The 21,764-nt window shown below is 37.4% G+C and overlaps 1 protein-coding gene and 1 long non-coding RNA gene across 5 annotated transcripts in view; one reads left to right on the forward strand and one right to left on the reverse strand.

Moving 5' to 3' along the window:
* Positions 1 to 21,139, forward strand: part of FABP2 (fatty acid binding protein 2) — a 32,563-nt gene extending 11,424 nt beyond the window's left edge. For 3 of the 4 annotated variants that reach the window (XM_082727383.1, XM_082727382.1, XM_082727384.1), the window contains exons 2-5: positions 17,782 to 17,869; positions 19,041 to 19,213; positions 20,386 to 20,493; positions 20,820 to 21,139. In XM_082727383.1, coding sequence (XP_082583509.1) covers positions 17,803 to 17,869; positions 19,041 to 19,213; positions 20,386 to 20,493; positions 20,820 to 20,870 — 399 coding nt within the window. In that variant the 5' untranslated portion in view covers positions 17,782 to 17,802 and the 3' untranslated portion in view covers positions 20,871 to 21,139. The remainder of the gene's footprint in view (positions 1 to 17,781; positions 17,870 to 19,040; positions 19,214 to 20,385; positions 20,494 to 20,819) is intronic. The other variant, XM_082727385.1, reaches the window with a different exon arrangement.
* The window catches only part of LOC309862946, an 87,307-nt gene that overhangs the window by 42,611 nt on the left and 22,932 nt on the right, over positions 1 to 21,764 (reverse strand). Inside the window, exon 2 of the long non-coding RNA XR_014310809.1 lies at positions 14,782 to 14,840. This is a non-coding gene — a long non-coding RNA (uncharacterized lncRNA). The remainder of the gene's footprint in view (positions 1 to 14,781; positions 14,841 to 21,764) is intronic.

A 21,764-nucleotide genomic window follows, 5' to 3' on the forward strand; every position in this document is an offset into this window, starting at 1 on the left:
GGGCACCAGCCTCCGGGATACAGCATATACTTAGAAATAACCATTACATCGTGCTCTGGCTTCAACATGGAGAATACAGGGGTCTGAGAAATAAAGAGTAAAAGTAAAAGTTGCCCTGTTGCCACCATTTCCCATCCCAGCTCTAGCCTCTATGAATTAGGAGTTCTATTCCCAAGAGGCCAATAGAGAAGGAAAGTCGTCACCATCTGGATGGAAGGAATAATTAATGACAGAGTGTCAGAAGATAGGGTTGTTCTTGCACTGTGGGAGCAGGAAAAAATAGGTTTGATGATCCACTGAAGAGTCCTTTAGTATTTCTTTCCTAAACTTTGGAGGAAAATGGGTAAGTACGGCTGCCACAGTGTGAGCCAGAGTCCCAGGCTCCTCGGGAAAATCTCTTAAGGCATGGCAAATCTAGAATGCGGAATGGAAGGGAGAGATTATAAACTCAGTCATCTCCCCAAGGGGACCTGCCTTCCTGGGGCTAACAGCTCTCCACACTAACCATCCACGTTTCCCCAGAAAGAAAGACCCATCAGCATCCTCGAGGAACTGGTTTTTTTTGTTTTTGTTTTAAGATTTTATTTTATTTATTTGACAGACAGAGATCACAAGTAGGCAGAGAGGTAAGGAGAGAGAGAGGAGGAAGCAGGCTCTTCAATGAGCAGAGAGCCCGATGCAGGGCTGGATCCCAGGACCCTGGGATCATGAACTGAGCCAAAGGCATGAGGCTGTAAGCCACTGAGCCACCCAGGTGCCCCAAGGAACTGTTTCCAGATGAAGTGGACTTATTACATTAAGCAAGTTGATCCACGTAAGGCAAGAGATAGACTTTACTGGATGCTGGATATACTGACAAGATTGACCTCTCACCCCAGCCACTTCCAGCCCTACACATGCCACACCACGTATACGCACAAGGAACTCACTGCCCAGGTTGTCGGGACCATTGGCAAAAGCCTAAGGGAGCTGCCCAGCTCCTGGTTGCACCTTCTCTCCAGGGGCAAACTCTGTCCTGTCCCTGCGCAATGAGAGTTCAGAACAAAACTCCAAACCCCTCGTCTGAGTGAGGCGCAACTCTGAAGGGTTTTTCCAGTTCCAGACTTCCTCAGAGGACTGGTTAAGGACTTGGTTGCTATGACAAAGCAGACTAGTTTCTCCCCACTGCCCAGTCCTGCTGCCTCCACTCACTTACCGGGGTTTTCCCAAGAGCACCCCAGTAAGCTGCACTGAGTTATCTGTCTTCAAGTCTGTCTCTCAGGGAACCCAACCTAAAATAAATATGAATAGTGGCAATTCCTAAATGAAGGGATTATTGAAGGTTCTTATCTCCTTTTTGCTTATCTGCATTTTCTGATTCTCAACAATAAACATAAATTACTTCTGTAGTAAGAGCTATAGATTCATACATACACGTTGCACACATATAAAGTTTCTTAGAGTCATTAAGTTCAGGGAGAAAATAGCCATTTAGGTGTGAGTGACCTACAACATACAAAATGAAGAGGAGATATTTGAAGGAAAGAATATTTTATCACATTGTTATTTAAATTTTTATTTTTGTAGTTATTAGTGAGTGTGAATAAATATTTCATGTTTAATGACCAAGAAAATAAAAAGAAGAGGAGACAAAACCAAAACAGACAGATTTTATATATTAGTGAAAAAAATTTTAGTAACAGACAAGAGAAAAACATCTAGAAACAAAGAATTGATTGAAACTGACTAAAAATATAAAATATGTATGTATAGTAGTAAAAATTAGAGTATTAAAAATAATATATAACATATGTATTATATATATTATATTATTATACTATATATTTATATATACTATTATAATTAAAGGAATTAAATTGCTCTTTTAAAACTTTTCCCATAAGACAAAAATGATGTGTCAGATTGACAGATTCAAAATTAGCACTATCAAATTTTTAGAGGAAAAATAATTATCAATGAAGATGTGGCTAAGGTACTCTTACATACACTGTTTTACCGATGGGACACTGATATACCACTTTGAAAAATTTATTTGGTATCATTTTTCCCCTATTTTTTAAATCTGTCTTCAAGTTTTTTTTAAATCCAAGTTTCAAATGCTCATTTGTCCTCCAGTAACTTCTCAGAAAAGATGTTTATGAGATAAATTTTTTGAGAAAATATTCCAGTGTAACTGGAAAACATTCTAATACTCAGTTGACAGTTTGGATAGAATTCTAAATTAGAAAAGTAAGCAACAATTTCCTTTACATTTTGAAGGCAATGCTCCTTGATCATCTAACTTTCAGGATGCAGTTGAGAAATTTAAACCCATTATGATTACGATGTGTATGGCACCTGTTCTTGTCACCTCACCCTACCCCCAGAATCACAGAAATTTATAAAATTGTTTGTTTTTCCCCACATACATGAAACTTCACTTTGTGCCTGAGTGTGGTCCTATTGTCACCCACTGTACCAAGTACTTGGTGGACCCACTCAGTGTGGAAAACATCATCTTTCAGTTTGGGGAATTTTCTTGTGGCTTACATGCTACATGGCTTCCTGCCTTCCGTTCTTCACATTCTGAATTTCTGTTTCTTAAACATTATGATTCCTAGACTGTTGCTCTAATTTTCTTTTTTTTTTTCTTTTTAATATATTTTCTGGGATGTTTCTTTATCGTCCAACTCTTTTGTTAAGTATTTCATTTCTTCCATCTTATTTTTAATTTCTAAGAGTGGTTTCTGGTTCTCTGTTCGATTTTCATGGTATGCTATTTTTGTTCCAAAGAAACATATATTCTTAAATTTCTGAAAATATTAATGATGGTTACACTCCTACTTTTTTCTTAAGATTTTTTTTTTTTTTTAATTTGAGAGAGAGAAAGCATGAGAAGGGGAAGTGTCAGAGGAGAACCAGACTCCCCGCTGAGCAGGGAACCCAATGCAGGACTTGATCTCAGGACTCCAAGATCACAACCTGAGCCCAAGACGCTCAGTTTGCCGCTGGAGAGAAGGTCCAACCAAATGAGCCATGCAGGCGCCCTGCACTCCTACTTTTATTTTTGAGGTTTTATTCTTCCAACATAGAACTAAAAGAATTTCATCAATTTGTTTTGCTCTTTCTTTTAGATTAGAGATTTCTTTTCACAAATATTTTTCTTTTTGGGGTGCTTCGGGTGGCTCACAGGGTTAAGCTTCGGCCTTGGCACAGGTCATGATCTCGGGGTCCTGAGGAGCCTGCTTCCCCCTCTCTCTCTGCCTGTTTGCTTGTGATCTCTCACTCTTTCTCTGTCAAATAAGTAAATAAAGTCTTTAAAAAAAAATAAATTTCTTTTCCTTAATTAAATGTTCCTTTTTCAAGGTTTGTGACTAAACCGCTGGTAAGCTTGTCAACTGTGAACTCCCCTTTGGGGGATCTAGGTGGGCCATTTGTTGGGGAAAGTGCAATGACATTTTCTTCAGATCTTTCTCCGTGGGCTGGTCAGATCCCCCAGAGAAGACTCTTCTAAAATCTTATACAGAGAGTAAAGGCCTGGCTTCCAGTGTTCTAAAAGTGAACAGGGTAGATCTCTCAATAGTTAATAGGCACACATTCAATTAATCTTCCTGTTTCTTTACAGTATTTTTGTCCTCAGCTGTGTCTACTTTTCCTCAGTCAGTTCTGTCCTAGCTTCTCTGGAGAATAACTCGGCTGACTATGAGGGACAATTGCTCATGGGCTTAGCATAGAGAAGGTGATTTGAGAATTTAACTGCTTCTTTACACTTTCAATCAGTTCACTATATTTCAGCTAACTCCTTTAATCCCATCTTCCAGAAGCACCAATTATGGGGTCTTCTGAAGATTCTGCAGTGTAAATTAAATTCGTACTCCGATTCCTTCCCTTCACCCCTTACCCTAACTTAGGTTTGGCTTTCTCAGTTCTACCAAGCAGTTTACCATTCATCCGTCGTCCTTTCCTGTCCTGTTCAGATTTAAAAATTTTACTGATATTGCTTCATCTCTCTTTCCCATCTCTGTGGATTTTTGTCTTTTTAAAAGCTTTAGTGAGACCTTGAAAGAAAATTAGACATATGTATTAGAACTATTGTCTTTACTAGGAAGTGGGACTTTAAAAAAAGGAAGATGCACAGAGTCTATTACTCAGTAATTTCACTTTTAGGTAAACTCTTGGTCCATGTGTACCAGCAGCAATGGGCAGAAGTATTCATAGCTTTATTGACATATCAACAAAAAGTAATTCATGGATGAGTCTCAGACACAATGGTTAGTTAGTTCTTTAAAAATTACAGAAGGATATACACACTATGAAATAAATTTGTTCAGTTCTAAATAAGAAATCCTAAACATGTATTGTCAATTACTGATATCTTTAATATATCTAATTAAACCATTAAAAAAGCAAAGCAATGATAAACAATAAAAAAAAAATCAAAGCAAGTAGTTACTCTTGGTTGGAGAGAAACAGAGCGTTAAAATTTGGGATGAAAATAAGGATCTTCAAGAGTACTGGCAATTGTTAGAGTCCCTGGAAGCAAACCCTGATGCAAGAATATGAGTGTAAGTAGGAAGTTATCCCAGCAGGTACTGGTAAGGGAGTAGAGAAGTCAAATGGGAAGGGAAGGAGGAGAAAGGAAGTCTACACAGGATGAATTACAAGCTGATTATTACTGAGAGCAACCGAGGCTCAGTATCACTGGGGACCTCTTGAACATTGTAGAGAATACATGTCAAAGTCATCCCACCTGAGGGACAAAGATGCTCAGATATCTATCAGCTCCTGCCCATTATTACTTGAGGGTTGCTCCTGATGGCTTCATTCCCTGGCACCTCCTGCAGGACCTGCTAGCCGGGACTGAGCATGGTTCTCAACCAGAGGAAAGCCTGCAGTCTAAGCCTCTCCGGGGCTTAGGGCAGAGAGCCATTGGTGCTTTGGGGAATAGTGAGCATGAAAAGAGTAAGCCTCCTATGGTACTATTCTACTTTTTAAATTAGGAGTGGCTAAAATGGGATTTATTTGGTTATTTGAAATATGTATGTAAAATGTATTCTTTCACATCAATATTCATGTTAATTAAGAATATTAAGTAAACTTGGGGCACTTGGGTGGCTCAGTGGGTTAAAGGCTCTGCCTTCGGCTCAGGTCATGAACCCAGGGTCCTGGAATCGAGCCCCGTGTCAGACTCTCTGCTCAGTGGTGAGCTTTCTTCCTCCTCTCTCTCTGCCTGTCTCTCTGCCTACTTGTGATCTCTGTCTGTCAAATAAATAAAAAATCTTTAAAAAAAATATTAAGTAAACTTGTACATGTTTCTTGAATTCCCATTTTGTTCTTTGGAAGATGTTTGTTAGGAAATGTGAACTTCATAAATGCTTCATTTTCACTGGCCTTCTGCTCACTTGCCACGATGGGGCCATAGAGTCTCCAGTGTCACTGGGCCCTAATTCATTCTCTGAACAAACCGGCCTCCACTGCAGGAGGCCTATTGTATGGTCATTTACAAACCAGCAGGAACTGATTTGCAAGAACTCTTCAGACAGTATATTTCAGGAAAACAACATATTGTGGAATTCAATTTATGTGTCTGTTTTTGTATTATTTTTACATAGTAAGGTTTTGGCATTTGGGGTTTTAGAATTCCTATGCCATGGGCCAAGACAATTTTTTGGATCATGATTAATTCAATTCTCAATTATGTTATTCCAAGGAGGAAGAGTTCTGTAAAATCCTCTTTTCTGTGGCCAGCATATTACAGTTCCATTTAGTGAGCCAGGTGCATTTTAGGCTATGCTTACAGAACAGGGTCATTCAATGGACCAAGGTGATGACAGCTGACACCTGGATGTTACTGAACCATACACGGCAGCTGGACTCCAGGGGCTACCTTACTAATCCGTGCTGGGTTACACAAACAGGCCAACGGTGCCTTAATTGGTTTTAGAGACTTCTTCCTAACTACTCAGAATCATTAGAGCCAATAGCTCTGTATGAAGTCAGCTATATAGACAACACCTGTTTATGGACTAAATTATCCCTTTAATACGTCAGCTTAAAAAAAAAAAAAACTTTGAGTATAAGTTTCAAAAGAATCTCAGCGCCTATAATGACAGGCATACCTGTATTCTTTGACACAAAATTTGACTTAATCCACTATATTAAAACAGTTGAAAACACTCTTTACAAAGGAACTGGCAATTTAGTAGCTTGAAGGTCCCTCATTTTCTTCTGAATAATACAGGCTCATCATTCTACCTCTGAAGGGGAGTCTCTATTTACACTCCCAACAAACTGATCAGAAAGTACAGAATGAGCTGTTTCAGAAGAGCCCATAAGAACTGACTCTGTAGAGGTGGAGATGTAAGCAGAATAGGGAAGCTGGTAACAGGCATGGTTTGTTTTTTTTTTTGTATATTTTATTTATTTATTTGACAGAGAGAGATCACAAGTAGACAGAGAGGCAGGCAAAGAGAGAGAGATAGAGGGAAGCAGGCTCCCCACTGAGCAGAGAGCCCCATGCAGGACTCGATCCCAGGACCCTGAGATCATGACCTGAGCCAAAGGCAGCGGCTTAACCCACTGAGCCAACCAGGCACCCGGTAACAGGCATGTTTTAAGGGACATCTCTAACAGGAGAGTAAAATGTACTGTGACTCCCTTTAATTTTATACATCAAAATGGCCTCAGGGCCTACTTGGTGAGGCAGACCAATTTCATATTCCCTTTGTAACTATAAATATTTCTATTTCACAGCCATTAGTTTAGCCATCTGTTACAATGGATTAGTCATTAGTTTTTGAAAACTGTCCTTTTAAAAAATATATTTATTTATTTAAATGATCTCTAGACCCAGTGTGGGGCTTGAACTCACAACCCTAAGATCAAGAGTCACATGCTCTTCTGACTGAAGCAGCCAGGCGCCCCCAAAGATCATCTTTATTTTCCTTCATATACAACCGTAGTATATTAATGGGTGGACTGATGGGTTGATGGGTAGATAGAGGGATGACAGATGAATAACTATAATTTAAATTGGAAGTTTTGACCAATACAACAATACGCAAAATACACTTCAAAGGGAGCTCTAAAACCACAGAGCTCAAATTTCAGCATGTATAAAAAATCATGGCAATTGGGAGAATTTTTTTTTTTTCTTGAGGAAAATTTCATTGGAAAGATAGATGCACTGTGGGTGAACAATGATCAAAATTGTTTGCAATGTACCTCAAGACAGTCATAGAATTCACTATCTCCTGCACTAACCCTGTCTTTTATGTAAAATATTGATATCTTGGGGTGTCTGGGTGGCTCAGTCAGTTAAATGTCTGCCTTCGGCTCAGGTCATCACCCCAAGGTCCTGGGATCAAGCCCTGCAATGGGTTCCCTGCTCAGTGGGGAGTTTGCTTCTCCCTCTCCTCCCCACTCCTGTTCTCTCTTGTTATCTCTGTCTCTCTCAAATAAACAAAATCTTAAAAAAAAAAATAAAATTTGATATCTTGCCCATCATATTTGTTTCCATTAATATTTATTTTTTCAAAAGTTTCATGAAAATATTATTTACCTTGCTGATTATTTTGGCATACCCTTTAATTTTGCTCTTAAGACAAGTGCCTCACTAGGTTGACCCTAGTCCCAGTCCTGAGTGAGGGGTACCAGGTAATGACATCTGCCTCTTAACCTGTGCCTGCTAAAGCATACTAATACAGCAGGATAAGGCCAGATAACTAGGAAGGTATGGCACACTCCTCTCAGAGTGGGTCAGAAGTATGGGAATTCTAGGAACTAGATGAAAACTAATGGTAGGAATATTACCCTGGGGTCATTTTAAAAAGTGTCCTGTCCAAGAGGATGGTCTGAGAGGATTGAAGACAACCAAGTAGCTGGCAGGCAGAAGTTGAGAGGCACTGAGGATGAGGCACTGCCACACTTGGAGAGCTAGACTGAGGGCCAGGGCAATAAAAGGGACCCCACCTCTCTCTACCTTTCACTCTGCCCCCCAGTCCTAGAGGTCAGAAGCAAGAATGTTTACGAAAGACTCTTCCCCAAAAGATTGCTGGCTTGCCTGTGGGCCCAGCCCTGGAATGAAGGTAGAGTGTAGATGAGAAATCTCACCTTTGAATGAAGAGTATTCTTTAATATGTTAGGCAAAACATTCTTAAATATTGGATTAAAGCTATGGTTTTGATACGAATGTGGCTTTAGAACTCAAGGTCCTGTTGCAAAATTCCAGGGGCACAATTCCCATTAGAATCTACTGGAGTTAAACTCTAGGAGACTCATACACGAAGACTACAGTGCAAGTGATGACCCCTAGAGCTTTGTGACTCCAAGGCCCTGATAGAACATTTTATTACTTGAATGGGCAGAAAAACACAAGGGACTGCCTAGGTTTTTAAGCAGTCACAGGAAAAAATTCCTAGTGAATTTTTTCTGCATTTTAGTTCAACTCCATAAATTGTGCTCATCCAACCCATGGTTACAGAAGGATAAGCAGAGGAATGAATGGATGAATAAACAGACTGTGAAAGTTCAGTTTAAGTTTAAAGAGAATGATTTTATTAAATTAATCTGTTTCTTTAACAGGGAGATGATTTAAGAAGCAAATGCCTACTGAAAAAGGAACAAACATTCATTGGGGGCAAATTTCAATGTCTGACTGACTGGGGTTGTTTAGGGACTTTATCTGTATTTCAAAGGTTGGTCTTCCATATAGATAATACCGCTGCAAAGAGAAGACTGCCCTTATGCCCTTGGGAGATAGCATACACATCTGGCACAGCTGGCGTCTGCTATCTTGTCCGCTAATCTAGTCTGACAGCCATCTAGAGCTTTCCCACATCTCTGTATTTTTCTTTTCTCCAGTCTCACTTTCACCATCTTATTTTCAGTTCTCATTTCTCAGCAAGGTTATAGCAATATTTAATTAGCTTTTTCTTCCAAATGAGTCCCTCAAATCCCTCCTCTACTTGGTGCTAAATGAAGCCTTCTAAAATATGAATCTTGAGCAAAAGAAGATATGTGCATGGGTCATGTGCATGGGTCTCTATGCGCAAACAAACTTCTAGGAGTATACACATATACATACCTAGTGTACATATACACACATATGGATCCATAGAAATATATATATACACACACACACACAAATATATGTGTCAGTGTATTCAAACATACTTAAAACTAGATGAATTGTATACAAACATAATATTAATTATTTACAGTTGGTGGGATAATAAGTTCTTGAGTAATATTTTCTTTACGCCTTTTTGTACTTTCTAAATTACCTGCCTTAATTGATCATTAATTAAAAAAAATTCTTGGCACCTGACTGGCTCAGTCAGTTAAGCATCTGACTCTTGATTTTGGCTCAGGTCATGATCTCAGGGTTGTGAATTAAGCCCCACATTTATAATACAAATTATAATTATAAATTATAGTATATATTTAATATAAATTATAATATTATGTTTATATTTATAATATAGATGAAATATTCATATTTCCCAACTACCTTGGGAGATAAAACCTTGAGTAACTTTCACTTTTCTTTGAGCTGAGCTGTATTTTCAAAATTTTCTATAGTGATATACACAGTTATGGCGGTCCGCCCACTAAGTGTGTTTCTCCATGGCAAGGATGTAAAGCTATGGTATTGAGAAGCCAACTGATGCTTTTCCTAACATTGGTAATATTTTCTTGATTTCTACAGGATTACTTCTGCCATGCCTGAGAAGCAGTGCTTTGGCAACATTATTGTTTCACTCTGAGATTAAAGTTTGCTTCATTCCAACAAGGAGTCAAAGTCCCTTGTAGTAATCTGCCAACCAGATAGCTGTGGAGCCTATGATCTGCAATTGACTTTCCTTAGGAAAGCGTATGGATGGAGACTCCTCAATTTAGTTGCAAAATAGGCAGGGAGTCAAAATATTACACTGGGTAAATCCATGACCCTAGCATCAGATTAGAAGGCAGTGGGGTACTATTCATTATTAAACCAACTGTTAGCTGATCAAACTCTCACACGCTGAACCCAGACTGGAAAACAAATGGCACTTCTAGCCAGGCAACAAAGGCTTTAATTAGGATACATAAGCTTCCTTTGTACCTATTTTGTACCCATTTTGAATTGTCTCTGCCCCTAAATCTGAAAATCTCTTAGAAGAAACAACAGGTTAACAGATTCTACAATCAATACAGTAAATGTAAAAGGGTTCTGATGGCGATACTGGAGTTCAGGCAAAGAAGAGTTAGCCCAGACCAGCAGGAAGGGGGAAGGCAAGGCAGTCTGTTGGTTAGGTGACACTGAGCTGACTCTGAAAGTCTAAGTGACTGTTAGGCTGGTACAGTAAGTGATAAGGGGTGGATTTACATGCAGAGTTAAGAAGATGTACAAAAATATAGAGATGGGAGAGATCAGAGCACCTTGGATAGGGGAAGAATAAAGCGAGGTGAACAGGAGAGGTAAGGAATACAGAACTGTATGCTGATGGCAATAAGGAATCACTGAATGATAATATGCAAAGACAGGACATGGCCACATGTGCATTCTATGAAGGTAATTCTCTAGCCAAAATGGATTCTGAGAGACCAGAGGAGGGGAACACCATTTAAATTATTGTAGCAATCGAAGCCAGTGATGGCAACTACTAGAAAATACAAAGAGGGGTTATATTTAAGTGACAGTAGGGAGTAAAAGTTGATTTGTTGATAAAATAGAAAGCTGAGAATAAAGGAGAGGAAAGATGTTAGAACTATCCCTAGAATGGCAGAATCATTCACTGACACAGGAAATAGAAGAGAACAAGGCTGAGTGGAAAGTTAAGGTTCTTTCTGGTTGTGTGGAGTTTGAGGTGCTGATAACACATGCAGGCAGAGAAACCCGGAAACGAATAAGTACCTGGTAGGAGAGAGATCTGGGTTGTAACTCTAAATTTGGAATCACACAGATGGAAACTGAAGACACGGGAACGAAAAAGATGGCCCAGATAGACTGTGTGGAATGAAAAAACATCTTAAGATACAACTTTAAGGAGTCAGGCGAGGAACAATTTGCCCATGGAAGAGTCTAGAAAGGAGCATTCCGAAAAGTAAGTTGAATGTCAAGAAAGAATCAAGTCAGGAAAAGAAAAGGAGAAATTTTAAAGCAGGGGAGAGTCAATGATCTGGAAGGCTGCAGTGACATAAAATAAAGGCCAAGATGTGTGCATACCGTTTGGCAACAAAAAATTCATCTATGACTTCAGTGAGTAGCTTCAGTGGAGTGGTGAACATGAAAGCTTATATTGCAGTAGATTGAGGCACTAACAGAAGGGAAGAATGTAGAGACAAGCAAAGATTATTTTCTCAGAAAGCCTGGCCATATAGGGAAGGAGAAAGACTGAATAGTTTCTAGTAACATCAAAAGAATCCAGAGAGTCTTTTCATTTCTTAAAATGGAAAAGACTGGACCATCTTGATATGAAGGAGAGACGATCCCACCTCAGCTTAATAAATCAAAGAGAAAGAGAGGGGGCAAATATGAAGATGCAGGGGGGAAAAGTCTTTGCATGTGCCTCACTGTTACAATTTTAAGCCTTGCTTCCTCTTGACTGAAACTGTATGTATTCATTCTTCTTCTATACTTTAGCATAGTGCCTGGGTCACGGTAGGAATCCTAATATTCGTTGAGTAAGTAAGTGGGTAAAAGAATTTATAGGAGTAAAGAAAGTACTAACAGGTAATATTGAAAATCAGAAGGCACAAAAATTGAGGGAATTGTTATCTGATGGTTTATTTCCCCTGTGAAGTAATGTATAAGACATCTGCTGGAGGCCAGGGAAGAAGAGTATAAGAAAATGATTAAATCCAACATCAAAAAAGTAAATAATCTGATTAAAATGGGCAGAGGACCTGCATAGACATTTTCTAAAGAAGAAGATGGTCAACAGACACATGAAAAGATGTTCAACGTCCCTAATCATCAGGAGAATGTGAATCAAAACCAAATGAATTATCACCTCACACCTGTCAGAATGGTTAGTATCAAAAAGACAAGGAATAACAAGTGTTGGTGAGGATATGGAGAAAAAGGAACACTTGTGCATTTTGGGGGAGAATGTAAATTGGTGCAGCCCTTATGGAAAACAGTATGGGGTTCCTCAAAAGTTAAAACTAGAAATGTCGTATGAGGGGCACCTGCCTGGCTTGGTTGTTAGAACATGTGACTCTTGATCTTGGGGTTATGAGTTTGAGCCTCATGTTGGGTGGAGAGATCACTTAAAAAAACAACTCTTTTAAAAAGAAGGTAATATCATACAATATGGTAATTCCTCTACTGGGTATTTGCCCAAAGAAAACAAAAACACTAATTGAAAAGATATATGCACCCTTGTGTTTACTGCAGCATTATTTACAGTAGCCAAGATAGGGAAGCAGCCCAAGTGTCCATCGAATGATGAATGGATAATGATGCGATGTAGATAGATAGATAGATAGATAGATAGATATAACAGGCTAGACATAGTGGAATATTACTCAACCAGAAAAAAGAATGAGAGCTTGCAATTAGGTACAACATAGATAAACCTAAGTCATAAGATACAGAGAAAGATATGTGATTTTACTTACATGGAGAATCTAAAAAGTAAAATAAAGCAGAAACAGACCCAGAAATAGAAAAACAAACTGGTCATTGCCAGAGAGAGCGTTGGGAGGATGGCAAAATAGGTGAAGGGGAGATATAGGCTTCCAGTTAAAGAATGAATCAGTCACAGGAATAAAAGGCACAACAGAGGGAATACAGTCAATGACACTGTAATATCGCTGTATGGTGACAGATGATGGTGACATTTGTGCTGGACACAGCACAACAGAGTTGCTGAATCACTATGTTGTACACCTGAAACTAATATAACATTTTATTGAGGTCTGTTAACCAGACCTCAATAAAATAATTTTTAAAAAGAATAAAACTCTTCTTTTACTAGGAAAAAAAATTATTAAAGGAGCTGTCATGAAATGAGGAGGGAGTTGACTGGACACAGAGAAGTCTTGCCAGGCTGTACAGACAATTCAGCTGAGACTAGGAACCACACATGTGTAATAGCACAGGGGTAGGTGCAGGAAAAATGTGCAAGTGAGTTTTTTGTTTTGTTTTGCTTTGTTTTATTGGCAATAGGATATTGATTAGAGAATGTAAAGAAACCAGGAGGGGGCTCCAATCTGGGAGCAAATAAAGGAAACTGACTGATGTTCTCTCCAAGCCAAGCTTTCTTGATATCCCAAGATATGGGAGAAAGTGAAGAAGCTGAGAGGATGGAGAGTTGTGGTCAGAGAGTCCCATGCTAAATTTTATAGAAGGAACAACTCTAGCAAATGCAAATCACAGGTTATTATCCTGGATTTAAGTGGATCAAGTATAACAGAAGTAAAGGTTACTAGAGATGAGGAGGTTAAGGAACTGTGAGGCCTGCATGACAAATGATTTATCTATATGGACTTTGAGGTCATCCAGGATGATGGCAGGACACAGATGATGATGCCAGCTGCCAAGATCTTCACTGATAGATCTTCAGTGGTAGATAGTAATGTTAGATGGGGACAGATGATAGATAATAATAGATGAGGTAAGTGGCAGATAACTATGATGAAGTAGGCTGGAAGGTGATAGCCACAATGGTCTCAAAAGAAAAGACTTTCTTAGAAAAAGGTAGAGGGGCAGAAACATAATGGTTTGTTTTGGATGGGGCATGGAGAGCTGAGATAATGCAAACCCATCTTCCACTTTTTGTGGTATGAAGAGCATATGAGATGAGTAACCTTCCATCCAAATTGCCTGAGGGAGACTGATCACTTTGGGGATAGACCTAGACTACAAAGAAGGCAGAAGATGAAGGAGTTATAAACCCTTCATGCAAGGGGCGCCTGAGCGACTCAGTTGGTTAAGGGTCAGCCATCAATTCAGGTCATGATCCCAGGGTCCTGGGATCGAGTCCTACAACAGGCTCCCTGCTCAGTGGGGAGCCTGCTTCTCTCTCTTCCTCTGCCTACTGCTCCCCCAGCTTGTGCTCTCTCTCTCTCTCAAATAAAAAATAGAACAAAACAAAAATCCTTCATGCAAGATCATTCAACTGACACATTCAAATCCCATAAAATGTCTGTCTTGTTATTAAGGACAACCAGCAACCCATGCTGGCCATTATATGGCAGATGTCCTGCTATGCTCTGCTGTAACTCTACAGTTTTTCTGGAAGAAAACCCGCCATCCATGTCAGGTGCAAAATCTAAGACATAATTTAGCAGGTCTTAAGATTTCTAAAATTTAGAAGACTATGGTTAAAACAGAATAAAGTGGTCTCTATAGGCAAACACTAGAATTCTTTCTCATTCCCCATTCACTGCTAGGGATTGGATAATAATCTTAAAACTTCTTGTTGCTCCTTGCATTGGTCCCTCAAATCCTTCTCTTACAAGGGCTTAATAGACACCACTAGTTTTCTCTGACATGTAGAAGTTAAAGAAGTTGGGATTGAAATTCTGAGGTGATAAGGCCTGGAAATGCCATTTTCCATAAATGATATATTTTTTAATTACTCTAGAAAAATGTTCCCTCCTACTAAACAATGTGGTGAAAGGATTTCTGTGATCTCTAGAAAGTTATTTCTTTGAGATGAGCTTGGAACATTGTACTGCCCTTCCTCATGATGTCTCCTTCTTCATGATGATACTACTATTTCCTTGGCTATCATGAATCAGCTGATTTTGTCTTTTATGACTTTTATGAGACATTTAGAAGGTCATTACATTTGGGAGAAGTAGGCTTACCTGACCCACTCACTCGGTCAGGACAAGCTTCTCAGAGTAGTCAATGACCAAGCTGGGACCTAAAGCATCAGAAAACATGCACAATCAGGAGAGCAGAGACTGAAAGCAGCTTAGTGTTAGACCTTAAAGGACACAGTAAGAAATGGCAAGAGACTGAAAATATGAATAGGGGTCTCCTAAAACATGTTAGGAATGTAATTTGTATAATCCCCTGCAGGAATGGAATATGGATCACCAGGAACTTCTGTTGATTTCCATTTCTTCCATATCACTCCATGACTAATGGGGATTATGAGCCTAGAGAGAGAGAAAGAGAGCATCTCTGCACACATAACCTGATCCACCCACTCTCCCAAGCAGCAGGACCCTAAGTCTTCCAGTTTTATCAGAGAAGAAAACAAAGAACTGGGTCAGCCCTTAGCCAGATGGTCCAATTGTATCATTAGTAGGAGAGGTCTGCAGGGAACTTCTTCTATAGGTTCTATACAATCTTTTCTAGGTGGGGTGAGTAGTAGGAATTGAGAAGCTACAGAGCTGGGAAGCTGGAAAAGTATAGTGTTAAAAATTTGATCTACTCATTGAAAAAATGATGACATTCTGCAGACAACAGGAACTCCTAACTGACTTTAAATTAGGATATTGCCATGGGTAAATAGAAGACTGAAAAGTTTAACATGCCCATTCTGTTAGTAGGTTGGCATGCGTCCAAGTGTTATTTACTTAACTGATCCCTTCTCAAGCGGAAAGTATACTAGGGTGATGGTTCACAAATGATGTGGTTTTCATTATCTTTGATAAAAGGGAGAAAAACAAAGACAAAATAATCCATTTTTTTCCATAAAGTTAGTTACAGATGTAAAGGACTTCTATTATTCTAAAATTACAATCTCTCTTCTCCAATACCCCTCTCCCTCTATGTTCTGATATCTTTTTCTCTCTTAATAAAATAATAGAATTAGTGGAAGGAAGTTAGATTTTTAATGTGCTTACTTGATAAACATAATAATAAAAAATAATAAAATAATGGGCAACTCCACTGAAAGAGTGTGCCCAATGGATACAGTCAAAATTAAAAACTAGAGATGCTTATGTGATTTGGTTGGTTAAGCGTCTGACTCTTGATCTCAGCTCAGTTTTGATCTCAGGGTTGTGAGTTCAAGCCCCATGAGCTCATTCCCCAGCATGAAGCCTAATTAAAAATTAAAGACTCAATTCTCTTCCCCCAATTTCCTGCTCAAATGCATTAGATATATCCTTCCTCTAACTCAATGAAATGTTGGGCATGCATGCTCTTTAATTAAGTTAATTAATTAAATTAATTTAATTTAATTTTAAGAAGTCTTTCTTTGGTCACATTATTCACAATAATCGTCTCTTTTTAGCAAGTGATATATTCAGACTAGTTAATAATGAAAACTCTGCACTTCGTGTAAGTTAATGTGTTTCCTCCACAGCTCAGTTCTGTTCTAAGCTAAAAGCCTACAGTGGGGGAAGGGAGAGATATGGTGACCTCCTTGTCTTTTTACCTTTTTAGCTATTCTCCATAGCCTTGTCCCACATACACATTGAGTTTTAGCTTCTGATTGCACTAGGATTTGGGAAGAGAGGGAATAAGAGTAAAACAAAGGAATGGTTTTAATTAATGGCATAGCTGGTATCTGGTTTTTGTTTTCTCTGTACATGGCAGAATGTTTAAACCTGATTGTTTCTCTAATGGAGGTTTTCAGATTATCTAGCTACATTTCTACCTCTTAAAATTTTTCTAAGTGGCTAGTCACCATTCAAGACCAAAACAAAAACCTAGTGAACACTTATGTGTCATAAACTATACCAGTTGTCAGGATATTTACCAAACTCCTGGCAACTCAAAAGCATAATGCAAAAGAACATATTAGTAAAATAAACAAATCTTCAGTCTCAACATCATATTAACTTTAAATTTTTATTCATATTTGGTCATAAAATCTTACTTTATAAGGTAATTGCTATTGTAAAAAAAGGGATAGGCCATTAATAGTCTCATTTCCCAAATGTTATTTGATGTATGTTCTAAATTGTGTTACCACGGGACGCCTGGGTGGCTCAGTTGGTTAAGCAGCTGCCTTCGGCTCAGGTCATGATCCCAGCGTCCTGGGATCGAGTCCCACATCGGGCTCCTTGCTCCGCAGGGAGCCTGCTTCTCCCTCTGACTCTGCCTTCCACTCTGTCTGCCTGTGCTCATTTTCGCTCGTGCTCTCTCTCTGACAAATAAATAAAATCTTAAAAAAAAAAAAAATTGTGTTACCACCAATGTAGTATACACTTTGAACTTATAAATAGAAAACCTATTTTAAGAGAGCACACATTCTAGTTTTTAAAATAAATGCCCTCACAATCTGTAGCTTGACTACATGGGGTGGGGGGTGGTAATAAACAATACCTATTCTATTGTTCATCATGTTTCATAGTTTTATAAAACTATAGTTTTATAGTTGACTCCTGAACAACATGGGGAGTCAGGGGCACCACCCCCAACCATGCAGTCAAAAATCCTTGTATAACTTTTGACTCCTCAAAAACTTAAACACTAATAGTTCACTGTTGACCATAAGTCTTCCTGATAACATAATCAATTAATATATATTTTGTATGTCATATGTATTACATAGTGTATTCTTACACTAAAGCTAAAGAAAATATTTTAAAAACAAGGGAGAGTAAATGCATTTAGAATATTGTACTGTATTTATTTTTTTTGTACTGTATTTATTTAAAAAATCCATATATAATTGGATTCGTGCAATTCAAATCCATGTTGTTCAAGGGTCAACTGTAATTCAGTTGAATTTCAGGAGAGGATCTAAGAAATTTATAGAAAGATAAACTACAATTGTTGGGCATTAGTGTAGTTAAGTGACCTTTTAAACTTTAAACTTCCACATCACAGTATGAAGTTAGTTCTAAGATAAGAAGTAGGATAAATTGTGTCCTAAGGACAGACCTGGATCTCTGATCTCTTAGAGGCTGACTCAACTGGAGATCATGGCTTTTGACGGTACTTGGAAGATAGACCGGAATGAAAACTATGACAAGTTCATGGAAAAAATGGGTAAGGGCTTAATTCTTCAGTGGCTTGTTATTTTGTTCTTCACAGACATTTTTCTTTCTAATTCCTTCTAAACCTCAGGGTATAGGGAATGATTCCTGTTCTGGTGGTGAGGATCCAGAATGTGCGAGGCTCAAAGTAGGGAAAACAATACTCTCACTTCTTCTATTAGGAAAACTACAGTTTCATTAGTGGGAGAAAAATTCTTTGAGTTCTCTGAAACAAAAAAAGATCCAAGTATGATTCATCCACTCTTAAACTGCTGCTTGGGCCTATGTCACTGAAAACTTACTTTTTTTGGTTTAGAGAGTAAAAAAGGGCAGTGCATAATGAAAATGTCAAAACTTTAAAACGTTGAATTCTAGGGGGCGGAAAAACAAAGATCATATAGTAAAGTAATGGGGGAAAAAATTGTATCATGATTCCCAGCTCTAAATAAGACTTAATTCTCATTTCCTCTGACATAAAATTTTGGGAATAATCTCATGATTCCATGCGGTTTCTATGTGGGTTTTAATTTAATAAATTTAATATCTATTTCAATACTCTGGCAGCTCATATGCTGCCCGAGATGTGCAAACAAATTGGAGTCATTCCCCAAAAACAAAATTTGCATCATTATGTCTTAAAGTTCCAGAATTTCATGTTGAAATTTATGGGATTTGCACATTCTTACAATAATGAATTTGACTGCAATATTTGCCAATTTTCTCATTTTTGTGATGGAAATGCCACAAAAAGCAAAGAGAATTATGGTTCTAAATTTTAAAGCTATTATGGAAAGTCAAAAAGTTTATGTTTATAAGTTCCTTACAAATATATTAATATATTTAATCCTTTGTTTGACATTTCTGGAATTTAGCTTACTTAACACCGAAGCAAAGAGCTTGATAATTATGTTAAAATTACTTGTTCTAAGATTCTACAATTCTGTTTTTCATTTAATTTTTCACAAGTTTTGGAAAAATAGCTTGAAACATTACTCTTGATCTGATTGAGCTTGAATTTTTTCTGTAGGAGGCAATCTGAATGCTCTTGTGCAAAGGCAATGCTATCAGGTTTTCCTTCCTACCATCGAAATGTACATAAACAAATAAATATAACATAACGTATTGAAATAAATGCTTTCTATGGCATTTTGATTTTATTTTCTCCAAAATCTTCTGCTTTGCAGGTATTAATATGGTGAAAAGGAAGCTTGCAGCTCATGACAATTTGAAACTTACTATTACACAAGAGGGAAATAAATTCACCGTCAAAGAAGCGAGCGCTTTTCGTACCATTGAGATTGTTTTTGAGCTTGGTGTCACTTTTAATTACAGCCTAGCAGATGGAACTGAACTCAGTGTAAGACACTTTTTATTAGCAATGCATTCTTGATTTTTCTACACAATACTAAAATAATCTGTTCTCTGTCACTGAATGGTTTAATGTTAAGCCTCCTTCATTTTACTGAAGCAGCCAATAGAGTTTATCCACAATATACATCACACAAATTGGCAGGATATTTAAATCTAATGTTTTTATTTTCATACATCTGTAAATAATCTGAATTGATCAATAGGAATTAGAGGAACATCCTCTGGATGATTAAGTATAGACCCATTATTCATAAAGAAAACTAAAGCTCAGTATTTGCAACTTTACATACCTGGTAGCAGCAAAAGCTTTTAGATTTATCTAACTTAAACATAATAGTCATTCAATAAATACACTGAAATAATAAAATAAATGAATAAATTAGTTAATGAATGAGTGACCAAATGGAAAAGTCTGATGCATGCTACATTGTAGGTCATTGGGAATATACCTTTTAATGTTTAAGATAAAACAATTTAGGTAGTCATATTTTTCAACTGATTTTTTAAAATCTGTTTTGACCTTAGCATTTTTCAGTTAAATTATATATTTGTAATGACAAACTGTCAAATATTTTATCAATTATGACCATTTATTTATTTATTTATTTAAAAATTTTATTTGTAAGCAATCTCTACACCCAACATGGGGCTTGAACCTACAACACAAAATCAAAAAGCTGCATGCTCCTTCAGCTGAACCATCCAGGCATCCTAATGGTCATTTTAAAATTATTATAACAATTATAAAATTACAACATACACAGGGGTGTTAGGCTCTTCATGAAAATAACTTGAACCATGACTAAATTTAGGATACTTTTTTTAACATGAAAGATTTAGAAAAGAGAAGCATTGCTCATCTACCTTAAAATTTAGCATTTGGAAGAAATTGAGTAAGATAAGCAAAAGGGTTACCAGCATATACTCTAGAGCCCCCAAAGCTAAGTTCAATCCTGGCTTTATGGCTTTAGGTGAATTATTGTGACTCAGTTTTCTCAACTATAAAATGAAAACAGTAATATCTACTTCATGACCTCATTGTGAAGATTGAAGAAGTAGACCTATAAAACTCAGAACAGTGCCTGATATATGTGAGATCCTAAAAAAAGCTATTTGTTATTATTATTATTACTTATTATTATTATTTTACATTTATAGGGTACTTGGAACCTAGAGGGAAATAAACTTGTTGGAAAATTCAAACGGACAGACAATGGAAATGCACTGAATGCTGTCCGAGAAATTATAGGTGGTGAACTGGTTCAGGTGAGTGGTAAAAAGATCATAGCTGTTTCCTAAAGAGAAAAATAATTATATAATAATAATTTTATATTTGTGATTGCTGAGTTATATATTCAACAAATAAACTATTACTTTTGTCATAAATCTTACTTATTTTAACTAAAAGTGTAAGTGACTAAAAATCAAAAAATGTGTTTTTAAGTGGGTATATCTTCTATCTGTATAAAATGTTGCTATCAAGATTAAGAAAAAAATATAATCATTTCAAAGCTATAACAATACTAATATTTTTCTTAATGGAGCCTTAAATCTTAATGGCAAATTCTTCTATGTTTGTTAACACCTTTCAGACTTACACATATGAAGGAGTAGAAGCCAAGAGGATCTTCAAAAAGGAATGAGCTTTGTTTTTGGAGCACAGCTCAGAACACAAAATGAATGGAAAATCTATATTGTACTAAAACCGTTTTTCTCTCCCTGATTAGTCCTTTTGTAAACATAACCAGTGACTCACATTTCTAATCTTACCAAGGCAAAACAAGTAAAAGCTAATTAGGATTCAATTGTTTTACATTCCCTAAGATGTACATTTATTGCTGTATTGGTGTTCTAAAAGAATTGGTGACTTTTTTTAACACAGATAAATAAACTTTGCTTCCACAATGCTTTAGAAGTAGCTTCATCCTTTCAAAAAAAAAAAGAAAGAAAGAAAGAAAGAAAGGGGTGCCTTGGTGGCTCAGTGGGTTAAAGCCTCTGCCTTTGGCTCGGGTCATGATCTCAGGGTCCTGGGATGGAGCCCCACATCGGGATCTCTGCTCAACAGGGATCCTGCTTCCCTCTCTCTCTCTCTGCCTGCCTCTCTGCATACTTGTGATCTCTGTCTGTCAAATAAAACAAATAAAATCTTTAAAAAAAATAAAAGAAAGAAAATAAAAAAGCTATGTGACATATACAATGATAGACTATATAGGTGTTGGGGTTTTTTTCCACATTTGGTAAACGAAAAAGACAGCTTGCATGAGGGTCTTTAGAATCTTATATGGGTTGTGATTTTTCAGCAGAAACTTTGCAGGCCAAAAGAGAGTGGCAGGATATATTTAAAGCACTAAAAGGGAAAAACTTACAACCAAGAATACTCTACCCTACAAGAATACCCTACCCCACCTTACAAAGATACAAGGGTATCATTCAAAATTAAAGGGGAGAGAAAGAGTTTCCAAACAAGTGAAAACTAACAGAGGTCATCACCACTAAACCAGCCTTACAAGAACTGTTAAAGAATCATTAATTGGAAA

The sequence above is a fragment of the Mustela nivalis genome (assembly GCF_964662115.1).
Source record: "Mustela nivalis genome assembly, chromosome: 4".
NCBI lineage: Eukaryota > Metazoa > Chordata > Mammalia > Carnivora > Mustelidae > Mustela > Mustela nivalis.